The 20,520-nt window shown below is 41.0% G+C and overlaps 2 protein-coding genes across 6 annotated transcripts in view; both read right to left on the minus strand.

Moving 5' to 3' along the window:
• Positions 1–3,359: 3,359 nt before the first annotated feature.
• Positions 3,360–8,810, minus strand: espnlb (espin like b). Its single transcript, XM_049599222.1, has 6 exons — positions 8,796–8,810; positions 6,921–7,056; positions 6,629–6,747; positions 6,151–6,330; positions 4,601–4,970; positions 3,360–4,477 (listed from the first exon to the last, which is right to left on the minus strand). Exons 1-6 carry the CDS (start codon positions 8,808–8,810, stop codon positions 3,360–3,362), a joined length of 1,938 nt encoding a protein of 645 aa, XP_049455179.1.
• Positions 8,811–15,447: 6,637 nt separating this feature from the next.
• The window catches only part of kif1ab (kinesin family member 1Ab), a 28,667-nt gene continuing 23,594 nt past the window's right edge, over positions 15,448–20,520 (minus strand). For all 5 annotated transcript variants that reach the window (XM_049598795.1, XM_049598799.1, XM_049598797.1 and 2 more), the window contains 4 exons: positions 19,982–20,101; positions 19,627–19,819; positions 19,398–19,516; positions 15,448–19,134 (listed from right to left, as the gene is read on the minus strand). In XM_049598795.1, the coding sequence (XP_049454752.1) occupies positions 19,068–19,134; positions 19,398–19,516; positions 19,627–19,819; positions 19,982–20,101 (499 nt within the window). In that variant the 3' untranslated portion in view covers positions 15,448–19,067. The remainder of the gene's footprint in view (positions 19,135–19,397; positions 19,517–19,626; positions 19,820–19,981; positions 20,102–20,520) is intronic.

The following is a 20,520-nucleotide window of genomic DNA, read 5'->3' on the forward strand; positions in this document are numbered from 1 at the left end:
AATGTAGGTTTGGTTGATCATAGTGATAGCAGATAAAACCAGCAGTGAAAAGTAGCAAAGCACATTTACTCAGGTACTTCAGTCATTGTGTTTCAAGTTAAAGTTTAAGTTTCTAAATATTGTACTTTTTACTCCTCTATATTTATCTGACAGCTGTAGTGACTTCACAAATTAAATATATTCTGGTAAAACATATCATCTTATAAAATGTGACGTATTGTGAATGATGAAATGCACAACACTATATAAAGTATTTAAAGGAGCGGTGTGTAGGATTTAGTGGCATCTAGAGGTGAGGACTGAAGACTGCAACCAGCTAAAACTTCTGAGCACAGTGTTCATTTTTTTCAGGAGGTTTTTAAAGGCAGCAGAATTATCTGCAGAGGCCTTTTCTTTTCCAAAACAAATAGACTCAGTGTTTTTTTGACACTCACTCGATGCTGAAGAGCCACCAACTACGGTGGCTGAAGAGGAAAAAAAGAATGGCTGTTACACTCTGAGGTCCCCATTAAGGTCATGTTTTCCTTGTTTTCAGTTTTTGCCAGTATTTCCTGTTTTAACTTTGATACTCAGAGGCCGTTTACACGTTGCCGGCTATTTTCATAAACGGACATTTCACCGTCTCCGTTTTCAAAAAGATCTTCGTTTACACTTACCCGTGTATATATGCACAAGAGCACGCCAAACCTGTAGGTGGCAGTGTAACGAGAAGCTCAAGCCTTCCATGTATCCATTGTCACCATAGCAACATAGGTCGCACTTTTGACACAGGCGCAAGTTACGGCGCATACCGTGACGTCGGTTGCCTATAACTTCGTTTATCTCTGTTTATCTCAGTTTACATGCAAACGCGCAACCGGAGTTTTCCAAAATCTCCACTCTGGCCGGAGTTTTTAGAAAGACTCGTTTTCAGAGGAGAAATCTCTGTTTGCGTGTAAACGAAGGGCACAAACGAAGGAAGATGTCTCCGTTTATCAAAATCACCGTGTACGTGTAAACGGCCTCTCACTGTTGCCTCTCGTTTCAGGTACTTTACTTCTCACCCCTGTGTGTTTCCCTCCTGTGTGATTAGCTGCCCCACCCTGATTGGTTTCACCTGTCCCTCATTACCTCTCCTCGCTTGTATATTAGTCCTTGTGCTGTCCTTTGTCTGTTGCCAAATGGTTTTCAGACGTTTGAGTGTATGTCCCAGCCATTTTCCCTAGTGTCTTTAGACTAGGCCTGATTTTGCATTTTGAATCTGCTTAAGCCTTCTGCCTTTGGATACCTTTGTTAACGTTTTTGGACTGATTATTTGTGCACCGACCGTTTTGTTATTTTTTCAGTAAAAGACCTTGTGTTTTTTGAGTCCTGCGTCTGAGTCCTTTCTTTGTTGGCTTCAGTCTGATAATGGCCCTATCTATAACCATGTTTACCATGTTTGTCCGCTCTGGACTACTGTGGAAACTACTGTGGTGCAACATGGCACACTCAGATTCTCATTTTCAGGTGATTAAACACTAAAGAAAACTTATTTATCATATTGTATTCCACTTCTGCCAATATATCCCCCTGAATTCTGTACTACATCTGCAATAACTGCTTAGGTTTTATGTTAACGAGAAAATTTCAAAATGACCCTTGTTCCAGTTTCTGAAATGTAGCTTTTTTTTGTCATGTAATATGATAGTAACCTATAGTAAACTGATTTGGGTTTCAGACTGTTGGTCAGATAATTTGAAGATGTCACCTTCGGCTATATAAAATTGGCGTTCATTCAATACTAACATTTTATAGATCCAACAATCAATAGATTAATTAAAACGTCGACTAGCTGTAAAATTACAATGCTACTTAAAGATTTATGCATTAATGATAACAATATAAATAATTTATATATATACAGTACAGGCCAAAAGTTTGGACACACCTTCTCATTCAATGTGTTTTCTTTATTTTCATGACTATTTACATTGTAGATTCTCACTGAAGGCATCAAAACTATGAATGAACACATGTGGAGTTATGTACTTAACAAAAAAAGGTGAAATAACTGAAAACATGTTTTATATTCTAGTTTCTTCAAAATAGCCACCCTTTGCTCTGATTACTGCTTTGCACACTCTTGGCATTCTCTCCATTCTCTCCATGAGCTTCAAGAGGTAGTATATATATATGTATATATACTCCAAGCCCCCAGTTTGTATGCAGACCAACCCACGATCACTTCAGGGAACACATCATACAACTATTTTCACATGCTTAGCAATACTTGATTAGCAAATTGACTTTGACATTTAAATTTAGTGGAGTGTTCTTTGAAGTGGCAACGAAGTGCTAACAAATTATAAAAATCCTCTGAGATCTGAAAGGTGCAACATGTAATACCTGGACACATGCTCCATACTAATAGGAGGAAGCATTTCACCTCTAAGCCAACTACTAACTAACAGCAGGGCAAGAATACGCAAAACTCACCCAAACTGCTGAAACTCTGGGAGTGCATCAACATAATGCTATCTGATCAGCTTCGCATGTGGCAGTTTTAGCAAGACCATAGTAGAAAGAAAACATCTTCATCATATAAAGTGCAACTGCCTGTGCTTCCTGTGCTCGTTGGCTTTTCAACAGTCTTTACCTGGAGACAACAGATTTGGGATTTTGGATATCAGACTTTTGATTGTCTGACTCTAGACATGTTTTGGCTTTACCAGTGCTTGGACTGAGACAACGATTTAAGATCAAAGAGTTGAACAAGTGACAAATGGTTAGCTTGTCTGTATACCAGCCTGAAGCTGCTGATCCAACCACACCAGGACTGTGGATTTCACAAGCAGAGGAGGCAGCTGACGGCATAAAAAGACCACTGAACTTTATTTCGACAGAGATTTCTGGTATCTCAAAACAACAGTAACTATCAGACTTCACTTCTCCTCCTCTCATGTTAGACTGAGGGCAGGACAGATGCTACAGTGACTCACTATCGCCTCTCCACGCACAAGTGGTATTACAAGCAGGGACGTCACCAAATTCTGGGCCCCATGCATGAGTAGTCTGTGGGGCCCACGTCTTTCCTCTCTTGATCCATGTTTCTCTCACACACTTTTTAATTTTTGTTTTATACTGTGTTAATCTTTTTAAAGTGGTGAGGATCATTTTGTGTTTCCAGAAAATAGACATAAAGGAAGATTAGATGCATAATTTGGAGGCCTTTGTTTGTCAGTAAGCGGGATTTAAACAACAGCTAATAACTGTAATTATCAATTCAATTTGCAATAACAATGCATCAATAATGCATTCTCGATAGACTTTTATTCATCTCCTGTCAGAATAAACATATCAACATGTCATCAGCTTGTGCAAAAATGTCAACTCTAACCTTAATGTTCGAAATCAAACAGCTCTGCCTCCTTCTCCTTCCAGAAAGCAAAGCTGCGGTCAATGTATTTACAAATGTCCTCATTGTTGAAACAAGAGAAGTCCGTGTCACTGCTGCACTCATCCGGAGTAGCACTTTGAACTATAACTTTGGGCACAAGTCTGGAATCTGGCAACAGTGATGATGATGATGCTGGTAAGGGACAGCGGCAAGGTCTCGAGTCCCCAAAGAAGCGAACTTTGATGTCCTCGAAGCCGTCGCTCCACTGTCGACTCCCAGCCTGGATTTCCTGGAGAACAGCCTTGTGGAAGTCCCTCACCATCTCCCAGGAGAAACTGCCAACGTGGTCAAAGACTTCGAAGCAGAGTAGATGCCTCATCTTCCTCTCCTCGGGCGACAGCTCCTGCTCTAAGATGTGGAAGTATCCTAGCATGAAGAGTTCGAGGGTCAAGCTGTCGTGGGTCACTGCGACGCCATCCACGTCTGGCAGGAACTGCTCCGGGGAGAAGGTTACTGTCTGTGGTGGATTCCGTGAGGAGTTAGAGGAGGACAAACAGGACTTTGGTGTGTCTTTGAGTTCTAGTTTACCCCTCCAAGAGTTTAGCATCTTGTCCACAGCACCGCGTTGTTGGCAGAATTGAAACATGGAGGTGATTTTCTGTTGGGGTGATGCTCCCGTCACTCTCCCTGACACTGCTTCCTGTCCCTGTCTCTGCCTCGCTGCTCTCACTGATATAGCATATGCAGATTTCTTCCAGTGGCTCAGGAACAGCACCACTATACGCTCTTTCCTTAAGCTGGTCGTCTCCATCACAGGTATAAGTTTCGTAGGAGGATCACAGAGGCTGACGTCACAGCTGAGAACTGTGTTAGCATGTTGGTTGTTTGAAGCTCCAAACACAACCTGGCTGTTCAACCCTTGGCCTCCTTTCACAACCCCAGCGAAGGGATAAATACCACCAATCTGACCCTCAAAATTGGATCTGAGGTTTCTGACCGACACCCCAGACTGCTGGATCTCCCGCTCCACCTTCTCCCTCCGTGCTCTGCTGTAGCTGTTGGTCTCCAGACGATGGCTAAAAGCAGACGCCATCCCTATATGAGGAATCCTACATCCACTAGAGGTCTCACCATGTGCTGGCACCGTCTCTTGGCCCTGGTCTAAATCAATTCCTAAACTATCTCCTACTCCATGCAAACCATTCCCCTCCATCATCATGCCTTCCTCTATCCTCCTCTCATCCCCTTCTTCTGTAGTGTGGGTCAGATTAGCCACAAGCAGTGACATGCTCCGAACAATCTCTGACACACGACTGCACCACACTGGCAGAGTTGGGTGCACTCTTCCTTCTGCGTCCATCTTTTGTAGGACCTCTTTGTTGAGGGAGATGTTTACGATTGGATCGGGTAAAATGGCCCTCAGTTCCTCGGTCAACCTGGTCAGCTCCAGCTCAAAAGCCTGGCAGCGCTTCTGCAGTGAAACAGTCTCAATCTGCTGCTGCAGGTACATCAGGTCATCCTCTGTTAACAGCTCACCAAAGGGCCCCAAGACTGCGTTGTGGGTTTGAGAGTACTTCCAGCCATCCACTGGAGTGTAGCCGTTAGTCAGGCCCTGTTAGAGGGACAAAGAGATTTTAACATTTAACATTTTTATTATGTGCGTTCTTGCCAAAATTTAAATAAGAAAATTGATACCGTTCTCACGCCTGTCCATTCAGTATCATTTTAGCTTAGCTTAGCTTAGCTTAGCACTAAGACTGTAAATAGGGGGAAACACTAACCAGGCTCTGTCTTAAGGTGACTAAATCTGTCTTCCAGCCCCTCTAAAGATCACTAATTAACAAGTTATACCTCGTTTGATCAACGCATAAAAAAACAGGTGCAAAAACAACATGTTGCAGCTTTATGGGGGGGCTATATACCAGACTATTTATTGTCTAGGAGAAGTAATTTCCAACCTCACAATGATCACGCAACTTCAGAAAGTCAGTTCTTCCAGCCAAGAAATAGTACTTTAAATGTGAATGAGTTTTTTGCTGTTCGACAGATGTTGTTTTTCTTCTTTGCGGAGTCTGTACATCTTATGTTACGACATGTCAAATCTTGAGTCTTGACAGCCCTGCTAGCAACAGAGCATTTTATTTGCATATTATGTCTTCTAAAATTAAGGCCTACCATGTTAGACGCTCTCCCCTTTTTTCCCTGATGTCATGCTCTGCCCTGCTCCGAGGTTATGTTTTTCCGTGGCACATATAAATCATTCTCTTGTGTTTACTGCTTCCTGTCTTATTTTGTTACTCACCTCTCCTCTGGTTTCAGATCACTTCACTTCTTGCCTTTGTGCCAGTTTTAATTGTCTGCCTCACCCTGATTAGTTTCACCTGTCCCTCATTAGCCCTGCAGTCTCCGGATATTCTGTTCACCTTTTCCCACTTCGCCCATCAGACTCTCACCATTTATACCAGTCCACTTCCTACATCATTTGATTAGAGTTTTGCTGCCTGTTTTCTTGTGGTCTGCTTGTTATTACCTGCCTACTTATGGTATTCTAAGCCTACAAGACTTCTTTTTACAGAGGGTCCAATCCTGCTACTTGCTCTCTTAATCCTGAGGCTCTATTCTCCCCCTTGAGAGCGGACCCCAAGTCTGAGGACCACTAACTTAACCAGTATCTTCCTCTTCTTATCCTGCTAAATATGATTTTGTACACAGATTTGTAATCATGTAAACACATACAGCCAACATATATGACCACAGACTCACACATAGCACATAAAAGTACACATGTGTACCTGTCTCCTCTGTTCCTCCTCGTCCTGCAGCCTGACCTGTAGTTGTCGCACCATCACCTGCCGTTTCCACTCTGCGATGGGGCGGCCGGCTTCGTCGTGAGTGGGCACCAGGGAGTCGACATCAGCCAGGATCACATCGATGATTGGTACCTCCTCCAGCAGCTCCTCACTCTCAAGCTTCTGTCAGTGTTCAGCCATGTAAGACAGTCAGAGCGTCAGTGATACAGCCGGGTTTGTGAAAATAATATCGTCATAAAAACCTCGCACAGGTCTATATTCTTCTTTCTTGCTTGCTATTTGTAGCATGAATTTAGCCCCTGTGACGCCAATAGAACAAATTTAACACCACAACATCTACCCATGTACAGTTCACATTGTTTAAGTATTATCCCGCGTGTATCCTGAAGACAATATCAGCCAACTTTAATGTTATCTTTAGCACTTCATACAGAGTTTATGTTTATCTTGAAGGTCGTACCGTTTGTCCAGTGAAGACCGCAGTGAGGCCGGCCTGTCTCAGAGACTTAATAGACTTGATGTGGGACATCAGGGTGAGGTCCCTTTCTGGAGGCTTCAGATAAGTGAACGATGTCACCACTGTGAACAAATGAAGCAAAGGCCAGATGTCAAAAATAGAGTTTTAAAATGAATCAGTATTTCTTTCTTTCTCAATAAAAAGTACCGGTCATGTGTAAAATATTGTGTCTAGTGTCGGTTCACTTTCAGTTGTACATAATGAAATGCAAACATGTGGTCTCTCCGTTAATCACCTGAGGACGCCACCTGTACATGCTGCATGGAGCCCGGGGTGATTTTCTTTGAAGTGGCAGCGGGGGTCAGAGAGGGAGAGGTCACAGGAAGTGGGGTAGGGTGGCGAGGCAGGGGGAGTACCTCCTTCACCGGCTGCTGGGGACACACACACACAGCAGGGGTGAGTCATGTTTAAAGGGACAGTTCAATACTGTTTTCCCACTTACACTAAAAAGTGCTTTTATTTATATGCTGCTGCCAGTCCTGTCACCAAAAGAAAATGTTTGTATTGTACGTTTCCGCAAACCACGAATACATTACTTTGCATGTTTCATATGACACCACTTTTTAAAGTGAAGTAGAATATGAGCTGACTTTGTCATTAGAAGGTGGAGGTGATGCTTGTGATTTCACATTGCTGTGTCATTGCTGTGTTTCCAGCAGGTTTTTAGACACCAAACGTGGGTGATTTTATTGCGACTCACTGCTGTTTTTCCATCAAGGATAGTGCCATGAAAAATGGTTGGTTTTTTTTAAGAATCATCACTACATTTCCAGCCAGGATAGTGCCATGAAAAGCGACTTTTTTACCGAGACGTAGCAGAAACTTTGCTGCTTTTCCAGGAGGGATTGTGCCTCCAAAACTGGGTATTTTGAGCCAAAAAACGATCTTTCCCTCATCATAACCAGTGGTTTTTGTGCCGAAACATGACCACACATTACCACAGCATGTGGAAACATAAAGTTACAATGTATCCACAAATGTAACATATCCGTAGTTTGCAGAAACATACCCTGCCAGCTTATTTTCTGCAAACTTTTAAGAGATTCAGTGATCCATTTTTGCTTTGGTGCCTTTATTCTATTGAGCATTTTGAGAATAATGAATTGTTTGTAGGGCTGGGTATCAGTACTCAACACATTTAAGGTATCAACCAAAATATCCCAGTACCACGTAGTATGGAAGGATCTCTATTTTGACCCTTTTTGCGCCGGGGTTCTGATCCCAGACTTTACCAGCACCCTACTAGATCAGATCAGTAAACTTTCTGTTGCTGCCGTCTCCAGAATCTACCTTCCTCCCGACGAAAGGTCAGTTCAACATCTACCCGCTTTGCAAGAGTGAACACAACAGCAGCCGTTAAACAGTCGCAACAAAGTCACCCTGAAACAACCTGACTCTGTCATTTAACCATTATGTAACGTTAGATAACGTCCATTCACATCATGGGTATTGAATGAAGTCTATTGGTGTCACTTTAAGGGGAATGGTATCATCATTTTTTAAACAATACGCAGCCATAGTGGTTAGTGAACATTTTGCTGATATGTTCAGTATCAACATTTTTGTGACAAAACATTATTTGCTCAGCATGTTTCCCTCAAAATGTATTTGCTGTTTCAAATTAACTGTATGTGAACATCATTTCGAGGAGAAGGGCTCTTTTTTGAGTAGTGGATAAAAAGACACAAAAAGGGAGGCATAGAAAAGATACATACAGTCAGTTTATTCAAGTCAAGGCTATAGTTTTTATACTGTAGACAAGCTCATGCTCATTTACAGTATAGAAAGGTCAATCATGAATGACAATATTAATCTTATACTGCTTATTTTTGCTGATATTTTTCACGTAAATTACTTAGAGGTTTTTTATAAGCATTTCCTCTTTTGAGATTTAGCGCAACGTACAATCTAATTCAGCAGATAATCGTACTCAAAGGCTTTGGTTCACATTTATTTCTGTCAGTCTCCCCTTTGGATGTTGCATAAATTTAGACCATTCATAGCAGGAAAAGTAAAGGTAATATTAATAACGACTCCTTTCCTACAGTACACATGTGTTTCACTGATGTTAAGTTTAGGTGTTTCAGTCCTTGCACTGATGATTGGTCACCTTGCTGTTCTCCATGTTGGCTCTGCTCCGTCACAGTCAGGACTTCTAAGGCAGCCGGAGCTCCTCTTTCTGAAAATGACAACATCATCAACAACAACAATAAACAATGACACAACCAGACAAAGTGAGCAGAGGAGGACCCCTCCAGGAGGGAAATGCGACACAGAGCATCACACACTATGAACGCTTCCAAAGTAATCTTCTAAGAGGCCGAGACCCCCTTGATGCCACACATGCTCAATTTAAAGAACACAGGCCACAGCTCGTAGTACCGGGAACAAAAACAACAAGTGGTGAAACAGGACCCCGCTCAGTGAAGGTAGCGTAGCCCACACAGAGTGCAGGAGAAAGTGTGTTAGAGTTTGGAGAGACATGATATCCTGCGTCAGGTAACCTTTCTGATTCACAGGACTTCCTCACAGGCACCACGCCATTAAGTACCTAAATACTACACGGACAATTACAGAGCTTCTCCCAATTAGATGCACAAAGCAGCGTGAGAAGTCAGATAGCTTGTTAGTGGAAGAGTAGTATATGCTCTACAACATGCATTACTGTCATTATGAAAGATTTTAATGTCGAGTTTATCATCTAATATCTTCAGTCCGCCAGTGACTGAAAGCATTTAGTGCATCTAATGCTCTAACGTTTTCATTCCACCTGTTACTGGCAAAAGTTTGCAATATACATGGAATTAAAACACTGTGTTATTTGTCTGGTGTTGTTTGTCTGTAACTCATTGTTGTTGCTGCCTATCTAAGCCAGAACACTCTTGAAAAGGAGATTTAATTTGATCTCAGGTTTTTCTGGTTAAAAAGTCAAGTAATTTTTTTTTTCATATCACGTCAAATCATAACACAAGTTAACCCAAGGACACATTTTATATAAAGCAGATCTAGATCATGCTCTTTAAATTTATAAAGACCCAACAAGTCAAATAAATTCCTACCATGACAACAGACAACAAAGAAATTATATAATGATGTGTTTTTATTTGAAAGAATAAAGTTTAACCCTGCAAATATCTCAACAGAAATTCAAAATCTTTTTTTTTTTTTTTTTTTGGTCATACGCCAACATATTAAATCACTTAAGTTCTGCATCTATTAATTTTTCATACAAGATCTGGCATATTATATCTATCTAAATGCACACAGTATGCATGCAGTACTTACAATATGGTCCAGAGACTGCTGAATCACTAAAATGTGACGGTGGATGAATGCTTGGAGGTTTTAAAAAAATAATTCTGATGGAAAAAGGTAAACGCTAGGGCAGGAAATCCAGCAGGTGTTGCCTCTTTACTCTGGACCAGCCAGTAAACTGTCAGACCAAGGAACAGCATCACCTGGACGCAGACCTCAGACAGGGGGGCCTTCTTAGCGTGCATAATTAAAGAAGCAGGATAGGGTGACCCGCACCGAGAAGTATAGAACAATAGCTCTGTGAATGTATGTAGGAGATAACATACTGTACGCTGATGGGGCATGTGTGTGTGTGTTAGTGTGTGTGCTTAAACACCTCCTCACATGGTCAGGCATGTGTGTCAGTGTGTTCACACTTATGACACACAATGACAGTCAACACTTATGACAGCTTGACCAACGCCTCCTGTCGCTTGACTTTTTGTGGCACTGAAATTTGGCTTTGGGGGAACATAAAGTTTTTTATTCTAAGCATACTGGGCAAATTACTCTGCCACCAGTGTTGGTTTCAGTTGAACATCTGCTGTTATCCCTACTGGCACAGTTCAATAGCAGTTAAGCTAATGTTACATCCAGCATTATATCAGATCTGACCACACAAATACTGTACATACACATATTTTTTATCTACTGCTTGTTGAAACATTAAAGAGACAGAGGCAGAGGACAGCTGAAAGCAAGTCAACCTCAATCAGTCATTCAACAGATGGAGAGAACTGTAGGATTTGAAAGGATTCAAAACTGATCCTGAATCGGCCCTTTTCCTCCCAGACAGGTTTATAATATGTTTATATTATTTATGAAATATACTGCGAGATGTGGTTTGATTGCACATGTATAAAGAGAACTTGATACAGCAATGGAGGCAGGGCCCCGTTCATTCCTGTGAAAGTTGCTCAGTGGTGCATGAAGCCAAAAACGTTCGACTGTTGAGTATAAAATGATCTGTATCCTCCGCATCCATGGACCCAAGCTCACAAGAGACTGGCACTGTTTCTGTGGTCTTTGGTTTTCAAAAAGTTTGCTTTGTTTCACATTGTCATATTACAGTGATCAATCTTATATGGCCACAAACAGCATTTCCTATTTGTTATGCGTCCTGAAAAAAAGCTGTTTAAAAAAGAAAAATAGTGTTAAAAACTGGAATTTCCACCTCATGACTGTATGCCTCTACGAACCATATCAAGTTGCTCCTACAGTTTACATCCAAATCCATCGATATTCATATGTAGCCATGACAATTAACAATGCTTCAAATATGGATGTTGCTGCACAGAAGCTGCATAGTCTAAAACGTGTACACTTCACACACATCTTCAACATGGCAGCATTGGAGATCTATACAATCAGCAGTGTCAAGGTGGACACCCAAGATTAGTGTCAACAATTCAGTATCTGAAGACATGTCTCCCGTTCTGTTCCTGAGTTATGACGTTGAGTAATTACAAGAGAAGTGTCTCTGCAGAACATTATAATGTCACAGTGAAGCTGACCTTTGACCTTTTCGATATAAAATGTCATAACTTCTGTCGCTTGACAGGATGCATCTTTCCTTCAATTCCTTGCATCTGCACAAACCAGATCTTTACACCACGAGCTGGTGGTGCTCATGGAAACACTACCACTTTTGACTGTGGGTGCCACCAAAATCTGCACAAAATGAAAGTTTATTGTATTTTAAAGTTGATCTTTAACTTTCAATACTTTCATTTTCCTGGCATAAGAGACACACCAACTAATCTGTCAGTGAATCCAGTTTCCTTGCAACTGTTTTCGTGAATTTTAAGGCTTTGGATTAATGTTTTTATGGTATCTTGTTCTTTTCTGATTTCTCAACAGCATAATTGAATTTGATGTGTAATACTGTTTTCACACTTGTTTCCAGTGACAACTATTAAACAGCTGCTATCTTCAACCTTTATTGGGAGTGTGTTTAGTTTGCTGCGTAGCTGTGTACCTACAGTACAAACACAGTGAGGGCAGATAGACATGTAGACAGAGATATGGAAACACACACACAACACATGATTAAATATTCAACATTCATTACACAGAAAAGACCCACAGTTATCCCTCCAAACTAACTGTTCATCTATAGTGTGCTGTGTAACCTCAGTGCCTGATGGGAGGCAGATGCCCCTCACTCAGCCCCTGGCCTGGCCTTTGTGTCGAGTCCAGTTTTTCTGCCTCTGTTATTAGCGGATTAGTCTGACTGGCCTGCTGCAGCTGAGCACATGGTGAGCACATAATCAATAATGGAAGGCTGCACAAACGCAGAAGAACAGTCTCACACAGGCATTCACATGTGAGTGGAAGTACAAACTGTTATGCAACACATGAGAAGTTCATTCATTAGGTTGCTCTGTCAGCAGAAACACGGTCCTGTTGGAGTGTTTTTTCTCTTTACATGTTATACCTGGTGGTGAGACTTAACAGAGCTGCGTAGGAACTGTGAAGACATAACCATATTTGATGGCATCTTATTGTTCCAGTTGTTTATTGACAGTCATGTTTTCTCATTGTCAGGCAAGACAAAATTGATAAAGACTGGACTAAGGGATTTAATACTAGATTGTCATAATTCTGTTATGAAAGAAGTCAACCCATTCTTCATATTGTGCAGTCAAACTGATATGAAAATAAGTGTGTTTGATAAGACAAATTGAAGTAACATATGGCTGTATGTGTTCTGTGCTGCTGTCCATTTTTCCTCCACTGTAGATCTGCCCAGGTGTGTTGCATTGCTTAACAAGGTGCATTACACCTGGCATGGAGGAGATGCTTAAGTGTTGTGTTTTCACATTTGGTCCTTTTCAGTTTTTTAAATGGAGTCAGAGTAGTGACTCAGCAATTTTCAAGATTCAAGATTCTTTATTGTCAATTCTACAGTTATGTAACAGACATATAGAGAATCAAAACGTCGTTTCACCCTGACAGCTTGGCGGATGAAACTGTTCATGAGTCTGGTGGAGCAGGCACGAAGGCTCTGGAACCTCCTCCCTGATGGCAGGAGGCAGAAGAGTGTGTGAGGGGTGGCTGGGGGTCACCCACAGTGCTGAGAGCTTTGCGTGTGAGACGGGTGTTGTAATTTTTGCGCATATAAAAACACTCCAAGAGAACTCAGGCCACACTCAGGAGGTGGTCTGAGTGTGGTTTGCTCTAAGTCCACTGTGTGGTTCACTTAACCTGTGCCTTGTAAACAAAGTGCTCCAGTTAGCCCTCTAGATCACATGCTATTGCACTGGGAAGCTTGAAAAAACAGACTGAATCGCGACGAGGAGTAGTTTTCAGTGGCAACAGTCTACAGCACACAGAAACACAGAGGCATCTGTCCTCTGCTGCTGGCACAGGAGCTCTGAAGCACCTCCTCCATGCCAGGTGCAATGCACCTTGTTAAGTAATGCAGCACACCTGGGCAGATCTATATTGGAGGGAAAATTGACAGTGGCACAGAACACGCACAAACAAATGTGACAAATATGCTGTGGAAAATAAGATTCTATACTTGTTTTTATTATTATAATTATGACCGACACATTTAACAGCCTGTATGATACAATATTTCTATATTATAGCTTTTTTTGGTGGAGTGTATATCTGCAGTTTGTGTTTTGATTGCTGGTTGTTGTTCACAGTCTCAATAGTATCCTGAGGACTTTGTTTTCCCGGTTTTGGGTTTTCTGTTTGCTGTATTTTTCCTTGTTTCATGTTATTCCATTATTCATCTTTAGTCTGTTTCCTGTTTAATTTTGTAGGTTCACTTCTTGTGTCTGGTTTTACTTCCTGCCTTTGTTTTCCCGCCTTAGGCTGAATCCAAATGTCCACCCTCTGGACTTGAACCCTCACAGACTTCAGTTGTTACTGTAGTTACTGTACATATTCACCAACATCACATTAAGTCTGCAAAGGCATCAACTGCAAGCTGCGTTAGACAGCTGTTTCACTCGTTGCTGTGGAAACATTCAAGCAGCAACTACAGTCATGTACAAGGTGATCATGTTGAAGTTGATGAATCGTGCCTGCTCATCTGTCCCTGCAGGTAACAAGATATAAATCCCATATATAATCCTTTTGTGACTAAACAAAATGATATTCATACATCTCTATGTAAGAGGCTACACATGTTCAGCACCAGAAATGTCTGTAAATAAGGACAAGACTATGACTAAATAAACTGGGTATTACTTACATTAGAAGACCATGTTTTCGAGCCTATTAAACTGCACAGCTTGTTAAGCTTCAATAATAAGTTGAATATTATTTCTGGCCTACACAATTCAAGTAGCATTTCAATGGGCCTAACGGTCAATAACTATTTTACACATTCACAAGTGTACTACAATGCCATGTCCATATTGCAATAAATTGTGGGTAATTAAATCAGTGAAGTCTGCACCACAAGACTCTCTGGAAGTTTGTAGAAAGTCTGCTTGAGGTCTCTTGTGGACTGGTTGGATTGCGGATTTGGACAGCCCTCTGCACTCCAGACATCCCGAGAACACGACTGCAAAATCTACGAGTCCACAAGTGCAATTAAGTCCAGACATTTTGATTCAGTCATACCGTCCGTTCCAATCCCCATACTACCATGCTATATGGTATGCCAGAAAAACATTTAGTATGCCCAATACGTAGTATGTCAAATGCAGTATGCCAGAAATACCAGGATGTTCTGCTACTTCCAGTCCGATTTTGCAGTATGCAATCTGACCCACAATCCTCTGTGCAGCGGACGATACATCACATCGACTGAGCTGCAAACAGATGATGGCTTGACAGCTGATTGACAGCTGTCAGAGGTCACGATGATGGATGACAGCACATTCAAGTAACTGATGACCAGCTGAATAGTAATTATAGGAATACTGATTGTTCAAGTGAACAAAGTAATCATAAATATTACAACAGGACAACTATAAAAATAACAATGACTGAGGACTGCAGATGTAATTTCACAGGTGCAAATATATTACAATCTACAATCTGTGCAGTTATAACTTTTATGTTAAACTACACACATTGCAAAGTAACAGCATCCTTGTGTCTTCAATCTTTCTGCTCCCATTGTCTTTTGTCAGTCCGTCAGCGTTGGTCGCCGGTGTTCCTTGACACCTTGATTCCTTGTTCTCGCTTCAGTTTATTGTGTTATTTTCTTTGTGTCTGACCTCAGCCTGCTCTCTAGTTTTGTTGCCTGACTTTTATTTGTCTTTTGTCTGGTATCATCTTTATTTCATTAAGTCCTTTTACTGAACATTGAAACTGAGTTTGCTGGGTCACTGGGACAATATAACCAAACATCAGTCCTGCAAGATGATTGAAGGTGTGCACTGTAGTGCTGCAGACTGACAAACATCTTCTCACCCACCCACCATAATATGAGGTTTCCTGTGAGCAGACGTAAAAGAGAACAAAAAGCAATAAAGGCAAGAATCAAACTCATCACACTATGATGTTGCATAAGTTTCAACACTCATTTATTTATTCGCCTTATTTTTTTCTTGACAACTTTTGTTACGTGTCCACAGACATGAGAAAGAACTCCAGAACACTCAAAAGATAAATGTGAGCACTGAGATTAAGACTTCATCACAGGCTGGGACCTGTTTCTGCTTCTGTCAAGCAGCTCAAAGCAAGAGCGGCAGACTTGGGATCATCTTCCCGGTCCAACGATGGCCACCTCACTCACACTGAGCTGAAATGTGCAAAACTGATCCCCGATCAGCACTCTTTGCTCTGGGGGCGACACTTGACAAAGCAGCAGGCCAATTATTCTTATTCATCATGGTATACAGAGGAAGAGAGAGTTAATATCATCTGTGTGATGAGACCCAACACAGAAAAATCTCCATTTATATACAAGACAGAGCCAAGAGGAAGGTTTCCAGTTAGTCATTACAAGGATCATGAATGACAATACTTTACAAGCAGCACTTCAGGGGTGGGGGGCTGTTGTCATTAGCAAGCAGTAAGGCAGGAGAGAGGGACGGCAGAAGATAAGTGGACCTGCATGCTTCGATCCAGAGCTATGACAGTTAAAAAGCAGCCAAATATAAATTAATCAACTCATTTACCTTTCAATAATTACTGGCCAGTGCACTAAGACTGTCTCACAAAGTGTTTTTTAAACATGATACCCTTGAGCTATTAGGGCTGGAAGCATTGCAAGTCATCTGCCAGTTGTAAACAAACAAAAAAATCAATGCAATTTGGTGCAGTATTGTCGTTGGTGGTTTGATTGCTGAAGCAAAATAAATGGCACAGTTTCAGAATCTAATCTTCTCCCTTCAGGACAGGGTCGTGATATTTTTTTGTTCAAACACAAACCAGTATTTTCCATACATTCTTTAAAAATCATCATACGAAATCATATTAAATAAAGATGCCTTGTGCGTGAGTGCAATATACTTTCAGAACATAATCCATTCTTCTAAACTTCATAAATAAAACTTTCCATTTGTCTTCTGTTCCAGCAGACAACATACAGTATAAATATCTATAAGCATTTTTAAAAAAAACAAAAAAAAACAAAGTCAATTATACCAAGATGACCCAGAAATATATGATGTAATCACATTTAAATTGTTGCTACCACACAAAATACAAAGTAGAAAGTATTAGGCTGCATTGCTCAACAGGTTGGCTGGCCTGTGGCATACAGAGTCCTAAATAATTTCTGATTATAAGTCCAGTTAAACAAAAAGAAACAGGCGGAAAATGGTAAAGACAAAATGGTTGGCTGACCACGTCTTTGATAGAGATTTACAATATCAATTTAAATGCAAATAATACAATAAAAATTCTAAATAAAGTCTACCTTAAACATTCTTCCTTGTCTTTTTTTAGATACTTATTTCCTTTCACTGATAATAATTGATCTTAAACCAATATTTGGGGTCATCTTGGTTTAATGCAAAGTAACAAAGAGCTGGTTAAAGCAACTTGAAATCATCCCTGGACATAAAAGTCATAAGAACACTAAGCTAATCATACTGTACCGGTGTGTGACACAAGCATCAAGCTGTCAAATATCTAGTAGCAGCTACAGTACAAAAGCTAAGAGGGGGATTGCTTTTAAACATTTACAGTCAGTGAGAATGAAATATACGCTGTACTGTTACAGGCTATATCAACATACTATAGAGCATCATTGATAATATTCACTCTCCAAAACATTGACATAGATTATCAGTGTTAAAAAAAAAAAAAAGATTCACAGCATCTACTTTTACTCTACATAAAAGCTTAATTTTGGACACGTGTAACTAAGTTTAGTGTCGATGTCACAGACAACGATGAAGGAGGGAGAGAAGAAAAAAGAAGTGAAGAAAGGGAGGCACTATCTGGTGCATGGACAACGCTCTTGCCCACTCAAAGGAACTGCCGTCAACAGATTACAGGTCCATGGTCAATTACAACTTTCCATTAAGCTACAAGAGGAGATTCAAATAGTAAACTTATTTACTGTAGCAACTCTGCTGGCCCATAACAGACAGAATAAGTGCTCATTTATAGTTAAACTAGCCACGTGCAGAACAGTTGTCCTCCAGGTGTGTTTGTCATGTAAAACATCTTAGGTCAATTTAGGTAAAATCGATTAGTTTAAAGAAAAAGTTCAACGATTTGGGAAATATTCTCAGAGGTTATGCAAATAACCATGTTCCCTGAGCGAGGGAAAGTTGATACAACATATCAGTGTGACGTTTGCATCCTCATGAGGATGGAGGATTCTGGTTTGCATCAAAAAGACGGTTAGCTTAGCAGAAAGACGCGCAGGAATGTTACGGCCTGAGATAGGTGACCAATGGCAGGCTTTTACCCACGGTCTATATCCTGTGAGTCAGACTATTTTTGGACAGGCTAGCTGTTTACCTCTGCTTCCAGTCTTCATGCTAAGCTAAGCTAACCGGCTGCTAGCTCTCACTTCATATTTACCATACAGAGTGGTGTCATGTTTTCATCTTACTGTGAGCAAGACAAATAAGTGCATTTCCCAAAATGTCAAACTATTTCTTCAACATCCTAAACGTCTGCTAAAACAGCAGCACAGTGGACAATAATGATTTGAAACAGTTAATGCTTTGGTTAAAACAACTGAGTAAATGATACAACACATTAACTCAAGAAAGACAATAAAGTGCCATGCATCAAAACTGGTCAGTGGTCCTGTCACAAATAAATAAAGCAACGATAAATAACAGTATCCTTCATGGTTCTACACACAAGGGATTATTAATTAAAAAAAAAGAAGCACATAATAAGAACAAGGCAAGGATATGAATTATCTCTCCTGATAATGGATTATTTTGCCTTAATCTAGCCAACGAACGCAGTTTTATGGGAAAAAACAAACAAACGACACAGTAACAACGTACCCTTTAGTCCGAACAAATCCCTCATGCTACTTCAATGTTAAAATGACTGATCTGAAACCTCTGCAGTGAAACCAATACTCTATGCTGTAGAGCACCAAGCCAATCTGAACTGAGGTAATGTACAGTATGTGATGGATGTATGTGGAGCGATCATCCCTGCACTTGACACACTTCTGCAAAGAGAAACATCCGCTTTGATGTTTGCAATTTCCCCCTCACCTGATGCCGTTAATTAGAAATACATGAATGGCTGATTTAAAACCGGGACTTATTTTCAGGTATCATGAATGAGGGAGGGACTGACCACATACTAACTCTATACAGGGAGCCTCACAGATGACAGATTTCTACATGAAAGCTAATCAAAACTAGTCCCAATGCCCAGCAGAGGTAAGTTAATCAACGGGTTTGGGAGGTTAGTTTGTCTTATGTTTTCTTCTAAAGGTCAGGAGGGGGCACACCATGCAGGGTTTGAAGGTGGTGTCTGCAAAAAGAGGGAAAGGATGGTTTTGTTGGTTTTCGGGATGAGCGATTGTGACGTTTGGGACAGTCATCATATAGAAGGTTATTTAAGTGGTTCTATGTATAAGTTTGTTTATATGGTCTATGTTCATTAGAGCAGGATGGTGAGTGGAACTTTTAGATTGTATTGTTTTGTTTGTTTTCCACCAGGCCGGTTCAGGCTGGTTCATCTCTCACATCCTCTGAGCAGATGCGACCGGCGGGGCTGACTGCACCGACTTTCTCCTGGAGAGCTTTGACCTGAGGAGAAAAAAATAATGATAAAAATTTTGGCGCTCTGAACACCACAAGCTGAGTGCCGTCTAGTTCCATTATTTGAGAGAAGGCAGACATCTCTACAGCCCATATCTCCAAAACAATCTAGACTGATAACAGCACTACAGGTAAGAGGAATAATATGTAATGTTGATTTTGGGGTAAACTGTCCTTTTAAGTCATTTATTTCCTGTTGAAATTTCTTGATAGCACTTGTAAAAGCACTTTACAGTCTCTCCACCACTCACCTGATGGTGCCGGCTAACAGAGGGTTAAAAGCGTACAGCCAGTCGTGCATCTCTTTGTCATTGGTGGCCTGCAGCAGTATCCCACGATGCTCAGTGCACACAGCAAACGTGTTGGGAGTCTGGAGACATGAGGTTACTCAAGTTCATTCAGGTTCAGAGAGTTCATATTAATTTATTTATTTATTTATGTAAAAATCAGTTTTATTAGTGAAATGAAGCTCGGTCGTACCCGCAGCAAGGTCTGTTTGTCTTCACTGTACTCCACCTTCGCAGACGACAGGTTGATGACAGCTCGCTCCACGCTGTCCCTCTCGCTGCGGTACAGGTAGACGTAGGGCCTGCGCACCACCACATAACGCTTCACCCAGCCGCTTGTGTGGGGCTCCAGGAAGTGCAGGTAGCCCTTCTTTGACACAATGGGGCTGCATATGATAAAGGAAATACTCATGTTAAGACAAAACGAAAACAATTTGACCATAAACGATCATTCCGCAAATGAGAACTGTTCATTCTGCACTTCATAAATGAATGTTGACTTCATCCACAGTGACTCAAAATCAAGCAGTGTGTATGTGTGGTCTGACCTGACTCTGATCTCCTGTATGTCGGGAACAAAGGTGCATCCTTTGAGAGCTTTCTTTCTGTCCACTGGGCTGTACGGGTCCAGATCTGGTGTAGAAGCTCCTGAACTGGGTTCAGTGTGTCTACACAACATAGACAACATGTTCATTATGTTACAAAGGGAACATTGTTTTACTAATCCAACTCACTGCGCCTAGGCCTGTTCATCTGACCTTTTTTCTCAATTAACTACAAAAAACATCTTTTTAAATTCTCATTTTACACTGTCTTAGCAAGAACTGACTGCATGAAGCTACTTTACACTTGTAATTATTCTAATTTAGATTAAACTACCCTGTAGTATAAAAAGTTACAACAATCAGCTCCATGTTGACCTGCTACAATATTGAAATACTGCTTACGTGTTACTGGATCAGCAACTGTGCGGGCCTTGAACTAATGACTAAGGACAAATCTGGATCCCGTGGTTGGACCAGTTGGGAACCACTGGTCTATACCATGTATCAGAGCACCTGTAGCATATCACAATATCCCCCTGGAG

The sequence above is a fragment of the Epinephelus fuscoguttatus genome, linkage group LG15 (genome assembly GCF_011397635.1).
Source record: "Epinephelus fuscoguttatus linkage group LG15, E.fuscoguttatus.final_Chr_v1".
Lineage (NCBI taxonomy): Eukaryota > Metazoa > Chordata > Actinopteri > Perciformes > Serranidae > Epinephelus > Epinephelus fuscoguttatus.

Excerpts from the sequence above, each read along its gene's own strand:
- espnlb (XM_049599222.1), bottom strand. Across the intron at positions 4,971-6,150 it reads AGGAGGAACAGAGGAGACAG|GGCCTGACTAACGGCTACAC; the intron begins GTACACATGTGT and ends TCCCTCTAACAG. Across the intron at positions 4,478-4,600 it reads CCACACTACAGAAGAAGGGG|GTGGATGTAGGATTCCTCAT; the intron begins ATGAGAGGAGGA and ends GTGAGACCTCTA.